At 39.4% G+C, this 19,461-nt stretch overlaps 1 protein-coding gene across 2 annotated transcripts in view; it reads right to left on the bottom strand.

The window, feature by feature from the left end:
- cdk6 (cyclin-dependent kinase 6) overlaps positions 1-3,608 on the bottom strand; it is a 48,341-nt gene extending 44,733 nt beyond the window's left edge. The window contains exons 1-2 of one of the 2 annotated variants that reach the window (XM_037794018.1): positions 3,033-3,608; positions 1,852-2,209 (exon numbers count right to left, since the gene is read on the bottom strand). In XM_037794018.1, coding sequence (XP_037649946.1) covers positions 1,852-2,078 — 227 coding nt within the window. In that variant the 5' untranslated portion in view covers positions 2,079-2,209; positions 3,033-3,608. Of the gene's footprint in view, positions 1-1,851; positions 2,210-2,595; positions 2,803-3,032 lie in introns of those variants that run through there. The other variant, XM_037794019.1, reaches the window with a different exon arrangement.
- Between the last annotated feature and the right edge of the window lie 15,853 nt (positions 3,609-19,461).

Raw genomic sequence — 19,461 nt, 5'->3', positions numbered from 1 at the left:
TGATTTAAGCCTTTCAACAGACTTTTCAGTGTCCCACATTAGGAAATAAAGATTTGTCTGAGACAACTTGGCACTAAGAGTACTGGTATGTCTACCATTTCTTTTTATGAGTGTGATATCTGCATTTTCTTTTTTTGGTTTGATTAGCACACATCTTGGGGGATTTCAGAAAGTGGATTTATTGTAATGGCTTCTATATATTACAGAAGTCTGAAATGCAAAAAAATCCCACGTTAGGCTAATTCACCCCACATAACATTTAGCTCATTCACTCTCTTAAACATACACACCCACAGGGCTACCAACATTTCTTTTATGAGTGTGATATCTGCATTTTTGGTTTGATTAGCACACATCCTGGGGGATTTCAGAAAGTGGATTTATTGTAATGGCTTCAATATATTACAGAAGTCTGAAATGCAAATGCATGGTTTGTGCAATAACTATAGTTATTTATAGATTTTTAGTCTGACTTAAGTGTTTCCTACATTAATTAAGGTGATTTAAGCGTTTCAACAGACTTTTCGGTGTCCCACATTTTGGACATGACTGTCCCAAATTAGGAAATAAAAACAACTTGGCCCTAAGAGTACTGATATGTCTACCATTTATTTTATGAGTGTGATATCTTGCACACATCCTGGGGATTTCAGAGGGTGTATTTATTGTATTGGCTTCAATATATTACAAAAGTCTGAAATGCAAAAAAAATCCCCACATTAGGTTAATGTGGGACAGCATGGATTGTGCAATAGCAATAGTTATGTATAGGGTTTTAGTCTGACTTAAGTGTTTCCTACATTAATTAAGGTGATTTCAACAGACTTTTCAGTGTCCCACATTTTGGATATGACTGTCCCACATTAGGAAATAAGCACTAAGAGTATTGATATGTCTACCATTTCTTTTATGAGAGTGATATCTGCATTTTCCTTTTTTTGGTTTGATTAGCACACATCCTGGGGGATTTCAGAAAGTGGATTTATTGTAATGGCTTCTATATATTACAGAAGTCTGAAATGCAAAAAATCCCACATTAGGCTAATTCACCCCACATAACATTTAGCTCACTCACTCTCTTAAACATACACACCCACAGGGCTACCACCATTTCTTTTATGAGTGTGATATCTGCATTTTTGGTTTGATTAGCACACATCCTGGGGGATTTCAGAGGGTGGATTTATTGTAATGGCTTCAATATATTACAGAAGTCTGAAATGCAAATGCATGGATTGTGCAATAGCTATAGTTATTTATAGAGTTTTAGTCTGACTTAAGTGTTTCCTACATTAATTAAGGTGATTTCAACAGACTTTTCAGTGTCCCACATTTTGGATATGACTGTCCCACATTAGGAAATAAGCACTAAGAGTACTGATATGTCTACCATTTCTTTTATGAGAGTGATATCTGCATTTTCTTTTTTTGGTTTGATTAGCACACATCCTGGGGGATTTCAGAAAGTGGATTTATTGTATTGGCTTCAATATATTACAGAAGTCTGAAATGCAAAAAAATGTCCCACATTAGGAAATACAGATTTGTCTGAGACAACTTGGCACTAAGAGTACTGATATGTCTACCATTTCTTTTATGAGTGTGATATCTACATTTTCTTTTTTTTTGGTTTGATAAGCACATCTGCATTTTCTTTTTTTTTTTGGTTTGACTAGCCTGGGGGATTTCAGAGGGTGGATTTATTGTATGGGCTTCAATATATTACAGAAGTCTGAAATGCAAAACATGTCCCACATTAGGCTAATTCACCCTACATAACATTTCTCTCTCTCTCTCTCTCTCTCCATCATACAGACCCACAGTGCTGCCCACCTCTCTCCCCTCACTTACCTGACAACATTGGGGTGCTCAAAGGCCTCCAGCTGCCTCAGTACCGCCACCTCCCGGATGGTGGACAGAGGCATCCCCTCTTCCTCCGTCTGGACCCGGACTCTTTTCAGGGCTACAAAACGTCCCCCGTTCTTCAAGTCCCTCGCCTTGTACACTTTCCCATAAGCGCCTTCTCCAATCTCGGCCACGGGTTCATATTGAGTAGTACCAGTACTTTCTTTGTCCATTTTTGCAGATGTTTTGTCTTGTGTCGTCTCGTCTTCTCTTCTCTTGGTTGGAAATATTGCAGGGGGGGAATCCCGGCGAGCTCCTTCACAAAGGCATATTCACAGAGAAAAGTTGGTGGCACATGCAATGCCTAGAGATGTGACAAGGGAAGACACACAGATGGAGGAAGACAACCATCTTTTGTCAGATTGTGTTGCTCCAGGTAGGCAACAACAGGACTGTCATCATGTTTTTATTCTCGACTATCAACACACAAGAAGAAGCTGAGTCCCAAACTTCCACTCCTCCTCCTCCTCCTTTCTATTACGTCCTCCTCTTTACCAAACTAACACACACAAAGTGAAACAATTCAAATTAAGCACATTTAAGCTGCTTTCTTTTAAAGCTAAGTTTGCACCAATTAAAACAGCGTTGTGCATATTCACAAACTCGCCTCCAACATGCAAAGCTCATGCGCGCTGACTCTCAACTGTGTTATAAAAGGACATTAAACACGCAAAAAAGAGACGCACAAACCTTATTGTGTCAGCTGCGTTAAGCTTACAGAATAAAATAACTCCTCTTGTGTTGTTTTCTAAGACTTTCTGTTTGAGGCGACACTAACTTTCGGAGCACGTGGCTGTCTACTGATTGCATTGTCTGAACTTCCTACAGCAACAAGTCCATTTAAAACACCCTAAAACTCGCTTTTTGCACACGGAATCCCTTTAAATACGTAAAACAAGGCTGTGACAGAGTTTTAAAGGTGTTTTCATAAGCTTGGCATAGCGTGCTCTAATTTTTTCTAATTTAATTGTGCGCGCACTCCAAAATAGGCTCATTTAAAACCCCAAGCAAAGTCAGGGGAGTTGCTCTTTAATTTAATTATAAAGCAACATTTCTAGCCTTATAATAAAAAATTTGCACACACAACATCTTGCATAAATATAATCCCAAGCTTTTCAAGTGTTTACCTTATTGTGTTGTCAATAAAAAATGTCGACATGTCCGATAAAAAAAAAAAAAAAATGCTGATGAGGAGGCATTTGGTTAAAAAATGTCCCTTATGTGCCTCTAAACGCATCACCGTCCACTGTCCTTCCTCCATCCATGCAGGGGGCCACACAGGTAGTTGGACGGTGCAGATCTAATCCCCCATCCCTCAGAGTGCATGCACCAACCCCAGAGCAGAGACACTCAAACAAGGGAGGAGGAGGAGGAGGAGGAGGAAGGTGGAGGGTTTTTACACACACACACACTCTCACTGCAACATGTGGGGGTGTGTGGAGAGGAGAGGATGATGGGAGGAGGAGGAGGGGGTCATAGGACAAAGGCAAACGCGTGATACAGCCCCTCCAAAAAACTCTTCTTTTGGATTTTCTTCTTTCTTTCTTCTTTTTTTTTTTTCTTCCATAGGCTACATCCCCGGATAGGCCCTATGCAACTATGCAACTTGCAGCAGCAGCAGCAGCAGCCCTGCAGCTCCTCCTGTGTGTGTGTGTGTGTGTGTGTGTGTGAGCTGAGTCTCTGCCTGGCTTTCTTTCCCACGCCGGCTGAATGTGGCCTGACCCCCTTCAGAGAGGTTTGACACGGAGCGGGGACATTTCCGCATTCCTCCAAGACTACAAAGGCAACACCGCCTCCTTTTTTTTGCTCTCCCCTCGGCCTCCTCTTGGTGCTTTACCATTCATAGTCCTACAGGCGGTTTATTGGATGGACGGTGACACACTATCTATCTATCGATCTATCTATCTATCGATCTATCTATCTATCGATCTATCTATCTATCTATCTATCTATCTATCTATCTATCTATCTATCGATCTATCTATCTATCTATCTATCTATCTATCTATCTATGGATGCCATGATGTGCACAAGCTTCGGATCTAGATGGTCCTCCTGAAGGGGTCAGGTTCAAGGCCCCGGTGGCTTGATCTGTGGCTCCACTGCTCCGGTGGTCTTAGTCTGCAAGGCTACATGCACCCCACCACTACAGCAGCCATGTGGGCTACTTACTAGATGGCAAAGTGTTTTATTTTGAAAATATGGGGGGAACTTCTGCAGAGCATCATCATCTCAGGAAATACCTTTGATTAATGTCACACGAAAAGAGGAAAGATTGTGAAATGATGTCAAAGTCAGTTTACAACATGTATTAATAATTATAATAATGATAAGAATTTGTTTAATAAGACACACATGTCTTGAAATGTTTCAATTTCAATTATAAGTCATTTTAACTGTGATATTGAATAATGTAATTTTAGCTTCAAAAGATGGAAGATTATGAAATTCTGTCAAAGTCAATTTACAACATGTAGTAATAATAATAATAGTAATAAGATGGCAAAGTGTTTTATTTTGAAAATATGGGGGGAACTTCTGCAGAGCATCATCATCTCAGGAAATACCTTTGATTAATGTCACACGAAAAGAGGAAAGATTGTGAAATGATGTCAAAGTCAGTTTACAACATGTATTAATAATTATAATAATGATAAGAATTTGTTTAATAAGACACACATGTCTTGAAATGTTTCAATTTCAATTATAAGTCATTTTAACTGTGATATTGAATAATGTAATTTTAGCTTCAAAAGATGGAAGATTATGAAATTCTGTCAAAGTCAATTTACAACATGTAGTAATAATAATAATAGTAATAAGATGGCAAAGTGTTTTATTTTGAAAATATGGGGGGAACTTCTGCAGAGCATCATCATCTCAGGAAATACCCTTTGATTAATGTCACACGAAAAGAGGAAAGATTGTGAAATGATGTCAAAGTCAGTTTACAACATGTATTAATAATTATAATAATGATAAGAATTTGTTTAATAAGACACACATGTCTTGAAATGTTTCAATTTCAATTATAAGTCATTTTAACTGTAATATTGAATAATGTAATTTTAGCTTCAAAAGATGGAAGATTATGAAATTCTGTCAAAGTCAATTTACAACATGTAGTAATAATAATAATAGTAATAAGATGGCAAAGTGTTTTATTTTGAAAATATTAGGGGACTTCTGCAGAGCTTCATCGTCATCATCTCAGGAAATACCTTTGATTAATGTCACAGCAAAAGAGGAAAGATTGTGAAATTATGTCAAAGTCTTAATGATTATAATAATGATAAGAAGAAGAGGAAACTAAAATGTTAATGTTTCAATTGCAATATATATAATTTATATACAACTTTACGATACAATAAAATATTATGTTAGAAGTAATTTTAACTGTAATATTGGATAATGTAATTTTAGTTTCAAAAGATGGAAGATTATGAAATTATGTCAAAGTCAATTTACAACATGTAGTAATAATTATAATAATGATAAGACAAAGAAGAATTTGTTTAATAGGACAAACTCAAAAATAAATGTAAATGTTTCAATATCATTTATATACAACTTTACTATCCAATAAATATGATGTTATAAGTCATTTTAACTGCAATATTGAATAATGTAATTTTAGCTTCAAAAGATGTAAGATTATGAAATTCTGTCAAAGTCAATTTACAACATGTAGTTTGTTTAATAATAATAAGAAAATACTCAAAAATAAATTACAGTTTTTCAATTGAAATTCATACAATTTATATACAACTTAACTACAATACTACAAATTATTAGGCTCCATGCCACACGGCAGCAGGGTGATGATGGCCTTGTGGGCTACTAGATGGCAAAGTGTTTTATTTTGGAAATATGGGGAACTTCTGCAGAGCATCATCATCATCTCAGGAAATACCTTTGACTAATGTCACAGCAAAGGGGAAAGATTATGAAATGATGTCAAAGTCAGTTTACAACATGTATTGATAATTATAATAATGATAAGAATTTGTTTAATAAGACACAATCAAAAATAAATGTAAATGTTTCAATTGCAATGTATATCATTTATATACAACTTTACGATACAATAAAATATATTATAAGTAATTTTAACTGCACTATTGAATAATGTAATTTTAGCTTCGAAAGATGGAAGATTATGAAATTCTGTCAAAGTCAATTTACAACATGTAGTAATAATAATAATTGTAATAATTTGTTTAATAATAAGAAAATATATATTCAAAAATGAATGATAGTTTTTCAATTGAAATGCATATGGCCATGTGTGCTACTAGATGGAAAAGTTTTTTATTTAAAAATATGGGCCCTTCTGCAGAGCATCATCATCTCAGGGTATACCTTTGATTAATTTCACAGCAAAAGAAGGAAGATAATTAAATTGTGCAAGTCAATTTAGCCTTAAACCTGAAGTGATAATAATTATAATGATAATAATTTGTTCGATAATAAAACAAAATTAATATAATAAATATAAATTATTATGTTAAGGAATTTTAACTGCAATATTGAATAAATATCATTGTCACTTGGTAAAACCTCAAACTAAACATTTAAATATCTTCTAATATCTACACAAATAGAATTGTAGGCCCATATATACTTTAATTATTGCCTTTTACCAATTCATTTTAATATTTTCAATATGTTTCTTTTGTGCTTATTTTATCTGTTTAGGTTTGTTTTTTATATATAATCCATATACATATAATAGCTATTTATTGATTTATGTATTTATATAATATACCCCTTTGTGCTTAAAGTTATAACTTCATTACATATAATATCAGCTGTAGACATTTAAACCTCTGAATGTTCTTCAAACTCTAAAATAAAGTTTATTTTTCACATTGTTTTTGTCCTCTTTAATGCTGGACACGGTTTAGACATGACAAGACTTGATGTCAGATTATCCCAATGAATAGCCAATTACAGGCGTGGAACCAAGCTCCATTATCATAACTTCATTTGAAGGCTGCATTACAGATTCACAGGAGATCAGAGGAACGACATTCCCCCGGTGCTTTTATTTACATGCAAACTTGTCTTGCTTGTAGAATCCAATGATTTCCATTGAAAAAGGTAAAGTTGGGGGAGATAATGACATGGAAGTATGTATGACAACCTCTCCTGCCCAACTTTAACCCCACCTTTAAACCATTTGCATCACAAAACACACAATGTTTTCCCAGACCAATTACTGTAAATGTGAGCATTTACATTTTGTTCATCACCATTGTTCATGTGAAATCAGCTCTGAGAGCCATCGCCCAGATTGAATACATTAGCATGCATACTTCTTATCTGGCTCGAGAACAAGCCAATTAGAGCCGTTGTGTGCGGTGTAGAGATGAGACTCAGACAGTCATTGATTAGTCAATATCTGACACATACACTTTTTAAAACGTTTCCACAGTCTGTGTCTGTCATGTATTTACCTTGGTAGGGCTCAGTCATTTGAGAGAAGTTGCAGGAACAGGATGGTCCAATTAAGAACATCCTGTTCTGGGAACAATAGGTCAAAATATAATTTAATGTTTAATCTTGTGCTTTTCTTGAAGTTGTAATATGAACAATAATACCATGTACTGACAATTCAAACAATTCTGATACACTTGTTGTAACTGATGGGATCATTTTAGTGGACTTAATCTTCTACCTTTTACTATTTTCAATAATCATTTATAATTATTTTTGACTATTGACTGACCTTATTTTGTAACTTTGACAAGAAGCAGTCAGTAACTATGGTGAGAACAACAACCGGTTCATCCTGATTTTTGGACAGAAATAGTTGCTTAAGATTTGTTATGTGTTTGGTGACTTACAGCATTTACCAGAGCGTGACTCAATCAGGGCATTTCCAATATAGCTGCAGAATTTTCCAGTTTCTGCTATTTAATGTTGGGTTTTGATACAGAAATGCACAGTGTGTTAATCAGTGGAAGAACTACTCAGATCCTTCAGTACAAAAATGTAAAAATACTCCATTACAAGTAAAAGTTCTGCATTCAAAATGCTGCTTAAGGGGAGACGCCACAGGCAAAAACATTGTTTTTCATTCACTGGTCAATTTTCCATAACATCTCTTCTTTCAGACTAGTGGAAAGAAAGCATCCAAAATACACATTTAGGTGCAATACAAAACATAATTGAAAAAATCAACTGGGGAAGTTTCATGGTGCTATCTATTAGTTAAGTAAAAGTACAGCGGTATCATCTGCAAAATGCACTTAAAGTACCTTTGACTGATATTTCATGTAAGACATTATTGGGTTGGTGCTAGTTTCAACCTTATCTACAGTTCTGTAGTTTAATACAGTGGTTTACAACATGGGGGGTCAAACCCCTCTACAGGGTCACAAGATCAGTCTTGGGGGTCGTAAGATGATTAATGGGATAAAGAAGAAAAAACTAAGTTTTGCTACACAAATTTGTATTAATTCTTTGTTTTTCTACTCTTTGTTATTTTGCGAAATATTTGATAATTTTTATCTTGTTCACCCTCAAATATTTATGTAAATGAAACCATCTGGAAGTTTTTTGTCAGGGGCCACAAGCCAAAAGAGCTGGGAACCACGGGTTTAATTTTTAATAATGTATTGTGTTTTATAAATGTGTCAAAAGATTTTTATTGTAAAATCTTAGCATGAAATGTAACTAACAATAAAAGCTGTATACTGTAGCGCAGTATAAAGTAGAATAACATGGAAATACTAAAGTAAATTACCTTGACATAAGTAGTACTTGAGTACATGTACTTAGTTACTTTCCACAACTGGTGTTGATTGCAGGTGGCTGTAGTTTTCCTTTAACACCCCCATACAGACAGTTAAGAAAGAAAAACACAAGTTGCTGCCAAACGCCCAAACTGGCATTTCAGCTCAGTATTCCTGAGAATCTGTGTTTGGCATCTGTAGCGTGAAACAATGCTTAACTATGAAACTGTTCCAAAAAGTTGGTGTGACCGTTTTTTCTCAGTTCACTTCATTGATTCTGTGGTAAAATGTTTGTCCGACAGGTTGTCTAGACAGTTCCTCAGGTATGCACAGGTTCGGCAATGAGCTCTTTCTGCATACTTGAATATTGCTGTGATAACACAGTGCGAGGTGTTTGGGGCGGAACTGCTCATTCTTCAGGTTCAAGATAAGGAATCAAATATCAGGAGAAACCAAACATTATAATTGTGAGGAAAGTACTGAGCTTTCAAGGGTTTCGTATTTGTCTCTCAGAGTTTGGTTCAAGTCTGTCAAATCCTTTTAAATCTCTTATCAAATCTGTTTACGTAACAATAGTAACCAAAACTAAATATTTACATTCAAAACACTAAAACTTAAAGCTGCATTAATTGATTTTTTTGGCCACTTGGGGCAGCAGAACAAGCTGTAAACACAGCATTATCCCGAATAACAACATCATGGCAAAAAGTTACCTATTTACACATAATTAGCAATCATTTAGAGTCGTGTTTCTGACCACCCAACAAATGTAAATCCAGTAATTCACTCTTTAAGGGTGATATGGTTTCCACCAACTCCTGAGGGAAATATCCAACACGTTCTCATCCCAACTCGTCAGATACTGACGCTTCGTCAGACCCCTCGGCGTCTCTTTTCAGTCAAAGTAAACACATGCTTAATATTGTAAATTCGGGCACCCTTGTAGCTCTCCTGATAAAGCTGGCCCCCCATTTTCCAAAGCTGAGTCCTTACCGCAGCGGCCCGGGGTTCGAATCTGACCCAAGGCCCTTTGCTGCATGTCATCCCCTCTCTCCTCCTTTCACAACTGTCACTGTCAAATAAAGGCAAAAAAGACCCAAAAAAAACAACAACAATGTGAATTAGACAAAAACACTTGCTTAGGTTTAGGCAACAAAACCACAGGTTTAGGAAAAAACTAAAATTACTATGTTTGTACAGTGAAAATGTGACTTGACGTGAACACAAACACGATCAGCTGATTGTAACGTGATAGTGAAATGCAATGCATGGGACACGAACAGCGGTCTCCTGGAGACATTGTGTTTGTTGGACCCATCCACCTCCCCTCCCACCTTTAGTGTGTCTCTTTCGCTCTTGAAACTACATCATAGCACTTTCCCTGTGCGTTTACTGTTGCCGCAGATGGGTTTACATTGTAGCTAATGGAAAGCCCGGTGTGTCTCTTACCGGCGCTAATTATGTGGCGGTATTAAACGCTGACGGCCGTGACAAAGCATCAGTATTTGACACCGTGGGAATGAGAACGGGATGAAATATCTGGCTCTTTAGCTGCTAAATGCTCCACTATGTTCACCAGCTAGTTGCTAACTTTTACGTTTGCTAGAAACAGTTACCTGCTGCGGCTGGACACAAGGTTGATGAGACTGGTGAGAGTGAAGCAAAACAATAAAGTTGCGGGCCAGGAAACCAAAATAATGCGCTGAAAGATGCTAAAATGCTCTGTAGACTATAGAGTCAGGTGAAAATTCAAAAATTGTCTGTGGGTTTGTCAACAGTGTGCAACCATTTCCATGTTAAACACTGTCGTTTGATACATAGTTAATATAAAAATATTGATCAGTGCAGCTTTAATTTTTCACTTCACCAAAATGGAACTAGCAAAATTTGAGGGCACTTTTAAAAAATAGTAATTAATGGATAAAGCTGCTCTTTTTTTTAAGACTGCAACTAATACTCTTAATATATTTATTTATTTAATCTTAATCTTGAAAGACCATTGAGGAGGTATCCTCTTTGGTGTCAAGATATAAAACAATGTTTGCAAACAAAACAATAAAAACAACAATGTATGATAGATATAAGTTAAAATACAGGATAATAAACATGTGGTGTAGATAATAAAATAGAAAAGATAAATACAGTGAAGTATAAAAGTAGAGTAAAATAAATAAATAAACTCATAGTTTACAATCAATAAAGTTCTGTCTTGTGTTAGAGAAGGAAATGGAAAATAAATGAAAATAAAATGATGGCTTAATGTAGGAGTAGGATATCGGCCTAGACTGGTAAATATATATTTTTTCCCAAATCTTGGGGGCAATTTTTTTAGGGACATTCTGAGATTTCTTTAATTTTTGCCCTTTGCTCCCCTTACTGAACTTACTACAGTACTTACTACCCTTACCCTACACCGAAGGCGTGTCATTTGAGTCTTAATGTGCTGCTTCTCTTGAGCAACCCAAAAAAAAGCCAGGCCAAAATTTCACTCTGACTCTGAGATGTTGTTTGTGTGTCTGAATGTGTTTGTCTTTATTGCTCTGTGTGTGTGTGTGTGTGTGTGTGTCTGCGTGCGTGTGTGTGTGTGTGGCAGCTGCTGATCAGTCCAGCCAAGAGAGAATTATGTCCCTCCCGAGGGCGACGAGAGAGGCCAACAAGGGACAGGTGACTCCCAGTCTCTCCCAGATCTCCTTACACCCACCCACACACACAGCCGAGGATCTACACACACACACACACATACAGAGAGAGGGAGAGATTGATTGTGGGCCTGTCTACTACGTCCCACCTAAATAGGGGGGGATGTCCAGGCCACAAGGCACAGGGTACAGTGATAATAACCTGAAGTCTTTAGGTAGACAGCTGTCACACCTGGGGAGGAATCTGATAGGATGTGTGATATTAGATTCCTTTTAAAGTTCCCGATCCCATTGTCAGGATTTACAAGCATCACTTAGTCCGCCGTGTGAGTCAGGTCTTATCCACCCATCAGCAGCGACATTTTGAGTGTGGAGACAGACCCCGACATGGTGCCGGCAGACAATCCGAGCCTGTTTTGCGTCTCTGACTTGATTTCCTCTTCCTTGTCAAGCCACACTGAAGTCCAGAGTGTGTGTGTGTGTGGTGCAAGCAAAGCCCCTTCTCTCCTCTTCCCTTGCCCTCCTCTCCTCCCCGTCACCGGCCCCCCAGACACAAGCCTCTTTCTGTTGGGGCATCGCCATGGCAACCAAGCCACTAACTTGAGGAGGCGACATAAAAACCTGCTCTTTTAGGGGGACACAGGAACACCTGCCGCCTCCGCCGATGGGGAGGGCCAGGCTGGACGCCTGGCCACGAGCAGACACACACACTTACATACAAATTCATGTTGTCACAAACGCAGACACACACACACACACACACACACACACACAAACTCACACACATACACCCACACAAACATAAACAGAGGATCAGTGTAACATTCAAATGAGACCTCTAGCTAACATCTGCTCCCCTTTAGAAACTCATCTATCTTCTCAGGTTGTTTGGTGGCTTTTGTTCTGAGAAAAAAACAGGGAAAGAGTTTCTGTTTGATTGATTAGGTTTATGGGTTTTCCTTATTTTAACATCTTTTTTACATTCGTGGCCACTTTGATAATGAATGAAATTACTTGTAATCCTGAAGGACCACCAGGCACATGCTCAGCCGATTGACCAGCTTGTCAGTACAATACCTGTAAGGTCATTGGGTTCTTGGTAACTGTTAGTTAACCTCACCTACACCTCAGACACTCCCTAATTACAGAGGAAAGTATCCTCTATCAGCACCTCTAAAGATCACCAATTAACACATTGTACCATATTTGTTTAAACTGTTTACAGATTTAAATAATGATATAACGTGTAATTAGTGAGCTCATGAGGTGCAGGTACAGATTTTGTTACCTTTGGACAGAGCCAGGCTAGCTGTTCCCCCCTGTTCTCAGTGTTTGTGGCAAGAAATGCAAATATGCTATTTTCTGATAGGAGTGAATGATAAAATGATATAGACTGTGAGATTTTGTTATATTGTTTATACCAGGGTAACTATCCCTTTAATATCTTTATTTGCATTAGGCCACTGTGGTCAATGTTACATCACTGAAAAGGACTGCTTTATGGCAATATTAGATGTATTTGCATCAATATGATGAATTATTAGTATACTTACCTTCTGGTTATTTAAAGGTACAGTGGTACAAGATTTTGCGGCATCTAGTGTTGTGGTTGCAGATTGCAACCAACTGAGTACCCCTACACTCACTCCTCCCTTTCCAAGGCTGCGGTAACGTGAGCCGCCGAGTGCAAAGCCGTGGTAATGCCGTTCGCCTCACTCAGAGGACATCCTTACCATAATAACAATACTTTAGGAGCAACGGAAGTCAGACGGTGTCTGGCGGTACCACTGTTTTGCACTCTGCGGCTCACATGACCGCAGTTTCACAAGCGTGTTGGAGAACTACGGTGGCCTCAGGTAAGGTAGAAACGTGAAAGGCTCTCTCTATAGCCAGTGTTTGATTTGTCCGTTCTGGGCTACTGTAGAAACATGGTGGAGCAACATGGTGGACTCCGTGAAGAGGATCCGCTCCCTATGTAGGTATGAAGGGCTCATTTTAAGCTAACGAAAACACAATTCTTAGTTTCAGGTGATTATACACTAATGAAATCATAGTTATAAAAATTATAATCCATTTCTGCTAACCAATCTCCCAAAATGTGACACACCATTCCTTTAAGAATGGAGCTAGAGCCAGCAGGCTTAGCATAAAGACTGGAAACAGAGGGAAACTGCTAGCCTGGCTCTGCCCAAAGCACCTTTAAAGGTACCAAATCACAAAATGCAAAATCTTGTCTTATCTCATTGTTACATTTCCTCTATCTGCTCTCTGCTCCTTCTAACCATGTTCATAAAGCATTCTCAACATCACTTTGTTAACCTTTGGGGCAAATAACATATGTCCAGCCCAGATCTCTTGTGTCCACTATATTATAAATCAAGCTAATGTCAGTCAGTTGTCATCCCTCTCAAGGCCGATGTGTGAAACCTCATCAAACAGACAGCAGTTTAAAGCTCCCGCAGCCCCTTTAAAGGCCCCAATCAACAAGTGTCAGTTTGGGGTCAGCCGGCGAGCCGAGGCTGCCTGCGTCCTCCTGCTGCAGGCGGAATATTCTGGAGAGACTGGCGAGTGAACCTCTGGTGCCTGGCTGCTGTTCATTAAGAGTATTAATGATTAACTGAGAGTGCTATTGTCCCCGCGGGCCCAGCTGTCCCTCCTCCGCCGTTGATCCACTCCGATGCCTCTGGGCCACTAAACTGGCTCCATTCATGTGCTAAAGTGACAGCTGCTCCTCACATTCCGCAGAAAATTAACTGCAGACGCAGGAAAAAAAAAACAAACAAGCTGGAAGCAAATGAATAATATTTGAGAGATTTCCTTTTGTCTTTTTTTTTAAAGGAATGGATTGGCGATTAAAGGGTGGATCGGAAGGATTATTGCAAGCCTGTGCGGTAATAGTTAAAGAAGCGGAAGATGGGGGGTACAGATAGGCTAATGTTTGCTGTGTTGGCGCTTAGTCACTCAGGGGATGTGAATCAAGTGAACTCAGCAACTTTATTGTTGAGATGAAAGCCATCAAACAGTGTGTATAAAGTACATGACCTATTAAAGGCGGGAAAAAAATGCAGAATCAGTGTGACATTTTTTTTTTTTATTGAGTTATTTTACCTTTGTTATCATTCCTAGAGAGCGGCATATAATTTATCGAACTGTAATCAAGAAATTAAGATTGTTAAAAGCTTTGACTATCTCTTTAAAGTTGCCGCTGGTGCCAAAAGAAAATTAAATAACACACATGATTATTTATATTTCTGCTGTATGTACAATTTAAAGTGGACAGAGAGAATGCAACACGTGCTCCATGCAACCTGATGTTGAAAACGCCTGTTTGTAGTCACATACCATCATTCACTGACATGTGTGCAAAAGGAACAATACAATGAACAATATGATCTATCAGAACCGGCATCATCCTGTATTGTTTTACAACATCTGTAGTAAAGAAATTAAAGTAGGTTTATCTTATCCGCAGGGAGAGGACTTTAATTGGACCTTAATAAAAGGCACCGCCGGTGTTTTTCGCTGCCATCTGCGGCTCTAACATTGTGAGGAATTGTTATTGTTTCACCTGGGAACAATTATGCCATCTTGTCTGTAATCAGTTGAGTGGTCACAGATACTGTATGTGCATGCTGTGGGTGTATAGGGCTGTGTTACTGAGCAGCATATGGTCTCACTGTCCCGTTTCCTTGTATTTGTACCAAAACTCCTTGGAGACAGGTGGGATCTAATTACTGGTAACATGATGGTTGTTTTCAGCATTGCTTTCAATTAGAGGGTCTCTTTCTGTCTTTGTTTATGGTTTTTGCACAAGTCAACACATACTTTACATTCTGGTTTTTGGGTTCCTGGATGTATACAGGGGTGGACGAAATAACAGAAAACACCTTACAACACAAAACAATAGCTTTCGGAGTAAATACAAATGGGTTATAATTATTAGTTTTTGCTCAGCCTGTTGGCGGTGTATTTGAGGCCGTAGTTAACAGGGTTGGTAATTCTTCTCTCATATAGTCACTGTGGGTGAGGGTCTACTTGAGAGCCTGTTCCTCTTTGCTGTATTTGCAGTATGTCAACATGAATTTTGAGACTTTTCCTCTTGCCACACTTTGTGACTGATGCACCACCTGCGACTTCAGGCAGCAACTAAACTTTTCTTTAAAACTCACTCTTGTCATTGTCAGACCCCTACCTATTAGGCTTATTTTCAGGTGCACACTATATTTAAATCTAGGGTTTCTACTAGAACATGTTTAAATGCTTTAAAGTGCAAAAACGCTTCGATTTTCCTCATACCGACTGTGCTGCAGGACTTTTTTTCACCCTCTGTCTGTAACACACTGCTTGAGCTAAGGAAAAGCCCAGTCTGCTCTGATCGGTCATCTGGCCCACTGTTGTGATTGTTCAACTGAACCAAACTCTTCCGACTCCGCTCCAGCTCCGCTCTAATCAGTGGGCAACTTCCGGGTCTGAAAAGTGAAGCCAATGCGGAAGTGCCTTAAACTTTTGCTTTTTTAAAAGCATTCTTCCTAATAGCCAGCAGGGGGCGACTCCTCCGGTTGCAAAAAGAAGTCTGATTGTATAGATCGCTATGAGAAAATGAGCATGAGAACATGACTTTATGGTCTCAATTGCTTCTTTCAAGCCTTCTTCAATACAGCATGATGTTCATTTAGTAAATTATGGTCCCATTTAAAGTAAAATAGACCATAAAGCAGGATATGCTTTAGGGCGTGGCTACCTTGTGATTGACAGGTCGCTACAACTGCATTGTCTGGTCTGGGAGTTGTACGTTTTTGTCTTTCAACCCTTTTACAGTGTGTTTGCAGTTCATGAAAGTTAATTATAACCTTTTTGGTTAAAGACCCTAAAATGTCTTATTCAGTGTTCGATTGTACTTAGCTCCACCCTCTTGTGTCACTTCTGGTTGCAAATAACCAAGATGGCGACGGCCAAAAAACGAAATGGCGACGGCCAAAATGCCGAACTCAAGGCTTCAAAACGGCACCAATGGGTGACGTCACAGTGACCAAGTCCACTTCTTATATACAGTCTATGCCTCTAACTTGCTTTTGTTTGAGGGAGTGCCAAACTAGCCTCTAAGCGGGTATTATACAAATGTGTCACTTAGTGACATCACCACGTCATGGTAGAAAAGGCAGGACTTCAAACAAGGCATTTCAGGCTGTTCAGGACCAGTGTTTCTGAGGGGGAGAGTAACTCCCTTTGGTGTGGACTTTGGGCTTTGTAACTTTGCAGAACTTTTACATGAACAAAAAACTATACAACACATTAAAGGAAAGGGGAGAAACACAAAAGCATAATAGGTCCCCTTTAAAGCTGACATATATTGCTTATTGGTTCAGCACAATATGACCCATTAGAAAACCAACCATCAGGTGACCTTGGCTTGTTTTACTTCACACTTCTTGCTGATTATATCACCACTGTGGGTGGTTATGGGTATTACATCTAAATACCTCCAAACAAAGCAATGCCTCCATTTAAGATACTTGATGTGTGATAAGCCCCAGCCAGCTGTTCAACAACCCCTATCAATGCATCTCTCTTTTTTTGACAGGAACTATGTAGTCTCATACTTCTACGCACAAGTGGGAAATATTTTACTGTGACACCTCCGGGGAGAGAGGAAGGGAGGGAGAGACCACCAGATGTTTGATGCAGGATGCAGCATTGCGTCGAATATTTTTGATAAATGGCGGAGCCCTGTACGCCAGCCAGTTTGTGTCGAGTGACGATAAACATTAGCACCTTCCATGACAGGAAAGAGGCCAATGAGGTGGTCTCTGTTAGAGCCAAAGGTGTGTATGTGTATATGTGTGTGTGTGTGTGTTAGTGTGTGTAAGTGTGTATGTTGGGGGCTGGGTGTTTTGACTCCTACCTCCCATGGCAATTCCAAAATACAAAACTGTGCTTTCAGTAAATGAAAAGTATACTTGGTGCGCTCTTGTCTGACATTATGTCGCAGAATGTCACCTTTTCCTCTCAGGTTACTTGAGGTTGTTACTAAGCCGGCGAGGCCGGTCAAATAAGGTTTATATATACACCCTTTTACCTCTGATTGGTGCACGCGTTAGTGTTGTTTTCCTCTTATCCTGCGCTTTACGAGTGTGTGAAGCAAAGACGACAAGCACAGACCTGAGCAAAGGGAGTACTGCCTTTCAGCCTGGGATTGTGGTCTGTCTTAACAGCCAACGGTTTACTGCTGCAGAGAACATAGAGGTGGCTGTGTCCATTCGACTCTGTATGCATGCACGTGCACCCACCCACAAAAACACACACACACCAGTTTGGTTTGTGGCATGTAGGATGTAAACACCTATTTTTCATAGATGTGTGTGTTGGACGAAACGCTAATTAAAAAGTCATTACTGCAATGGAATAACTGTGAACTTTCATTTCTCTAGTTTAGTAAATATACACTTTGTACTGCAGAGACATTTAAGTTAGTCATGTCTGGAGTAGACACTTTGCATACTTAAAGTATATATTTTTCTCCCCCCTCCCCAGCATGACATACGTCTCAAAAAAGCACCCATACAGAGTAAGAATCTTTGATTTTTAATCTCTCTAAGGAACTCTAGACTGGAGAACAGGAAACAAGATAATATGTCTATGTGTGCATATGGGTGTCAACTATGTAAACACAACTGTTGAGAAAAGTTTTTATCAGCGCTACACCTGCCATTGACAGATACTGTGTCACATGCGCTGCAGTGAATGCACACTTTATGTTATAAGTCTAAATAACGTATGCGCTCAGTCACTTTCACGCTATGTCTTTTGAATTAAGAAACCAGTTACTCAACCGAGATTGAGCAATGACAGTAAGAACGCTATGCTCTTATAGATTTGCATTGAGCTCTGAGCTGCTGTGGGTGTGTTAGGTTTTGAGCACACAGAGTCTTTCACTGGAAGCAGAAGAGGATCTGGGTTGCAGGCAGCAGGATTTGACATCGGCTTATTTCCTGTCATTGACTGCGGGTCACATGTGCGTGGGCGCGAGATAGTGGAATGCATTAAAGGGGTGAGGCTCTTGCCACCAGACACACACACACACACACACAGCAGTACTTGCAACTTAAAGGAAGACAGGAATATGTGGCTTGTCGAAGCATATTTACATGTTTGCTTTGGGACATGTTGTGCACACTCACAATGAAACACAATGTTTTGACTGATATTGAAAGTTCAGGGTGGAGAACGCCGAGGCGCTCTCTTTGAAAGCTTCACACTGACTCAACCCAGGCGCCCTCCAAGGGTCAAACACTCGGTTCACAAAGTCAAGGTGCTGTTTAGGCAACAGCAGTGAGATCCAGAGAGAGATAGAAGGGTTCAATGGTGCAGCAGTAAAGTGTTCACATGCGAACATGAGGGAACAACATGCGCCTGCTGCATCCACCCACGCACATCCATGCACGCACACTGTGCACCAACATTCTGTTTCCCACTGTTATAAATCTTTGTGTGTGAATGAAACTTGTCATCCAATCAAATCACTCGCAGGCAGTGCAGACGGCCCCGCCCCTTTTCTTAGCTCCCTCACTGCTCTACTTTAACCCCACTCTCTCTCTTTCTCTCTCTTTCTCTCTCTCTCTCTGTCTCTGTCTCTTGTTCTCCTCCAGCCATAGACTGACATTTCATCATATGTAGCATTTCAAGTTGTCATCCAAGGCGTGACATCCTCTTATCAACGACCTCAAAGGCACAACTGTGCATGCCCGCTTCTCGTTTTGCTCGCGTAGTAATTGATTGCGTGAGAGGGCCTGCTTTCCCTGTGAACTATTCTTTAACATAACTTGAAGTAGTGTTACATATAGGTGACAGTCACAGATGTGCTCATCCTGCACTTCAACACCTTCACTGACAAATTCGAAGGACCTTTAAACACAATGACACAGCTGCAGTTATTCCATATTTCAGTGGATCAGGACAGAAATATGTATGGGGAGCCCCGTAGTATATCACAGTAGGCCGCTGACACCCTATGTGGCCCCACTGTAACGACTGCTCCAGACACGCACACACACACATTCACGTACACATGCACACACGTGTGCCAATAGTGTGGCCTTGATGTGGGCTGGTGTGCTGTGTCTGCTCTGAGTGTCTGCAGCTGGAGGCCAAGGCTGCTAGAGGAGAGGAGAGGAGGAATG

This window comes from Sebastes umbrosus, chromosome 15 (assembly GCF_015220745.1).
Source record: "Sebastes umbrosus isolate fSebUmb1 chromosome 15, fSebUmb1.pri, whole genome shotgun sequence".
Classification (NCBI taxonomy): Eukaryota; Metazoa; Chordata; class Actinopteri; order Perciformes; family Sebastidae; genus Sebastes; species Sebastes umbrosus.
This window is presented reverse-complemented; position numbering and strand designations above follow the sequence as displayed.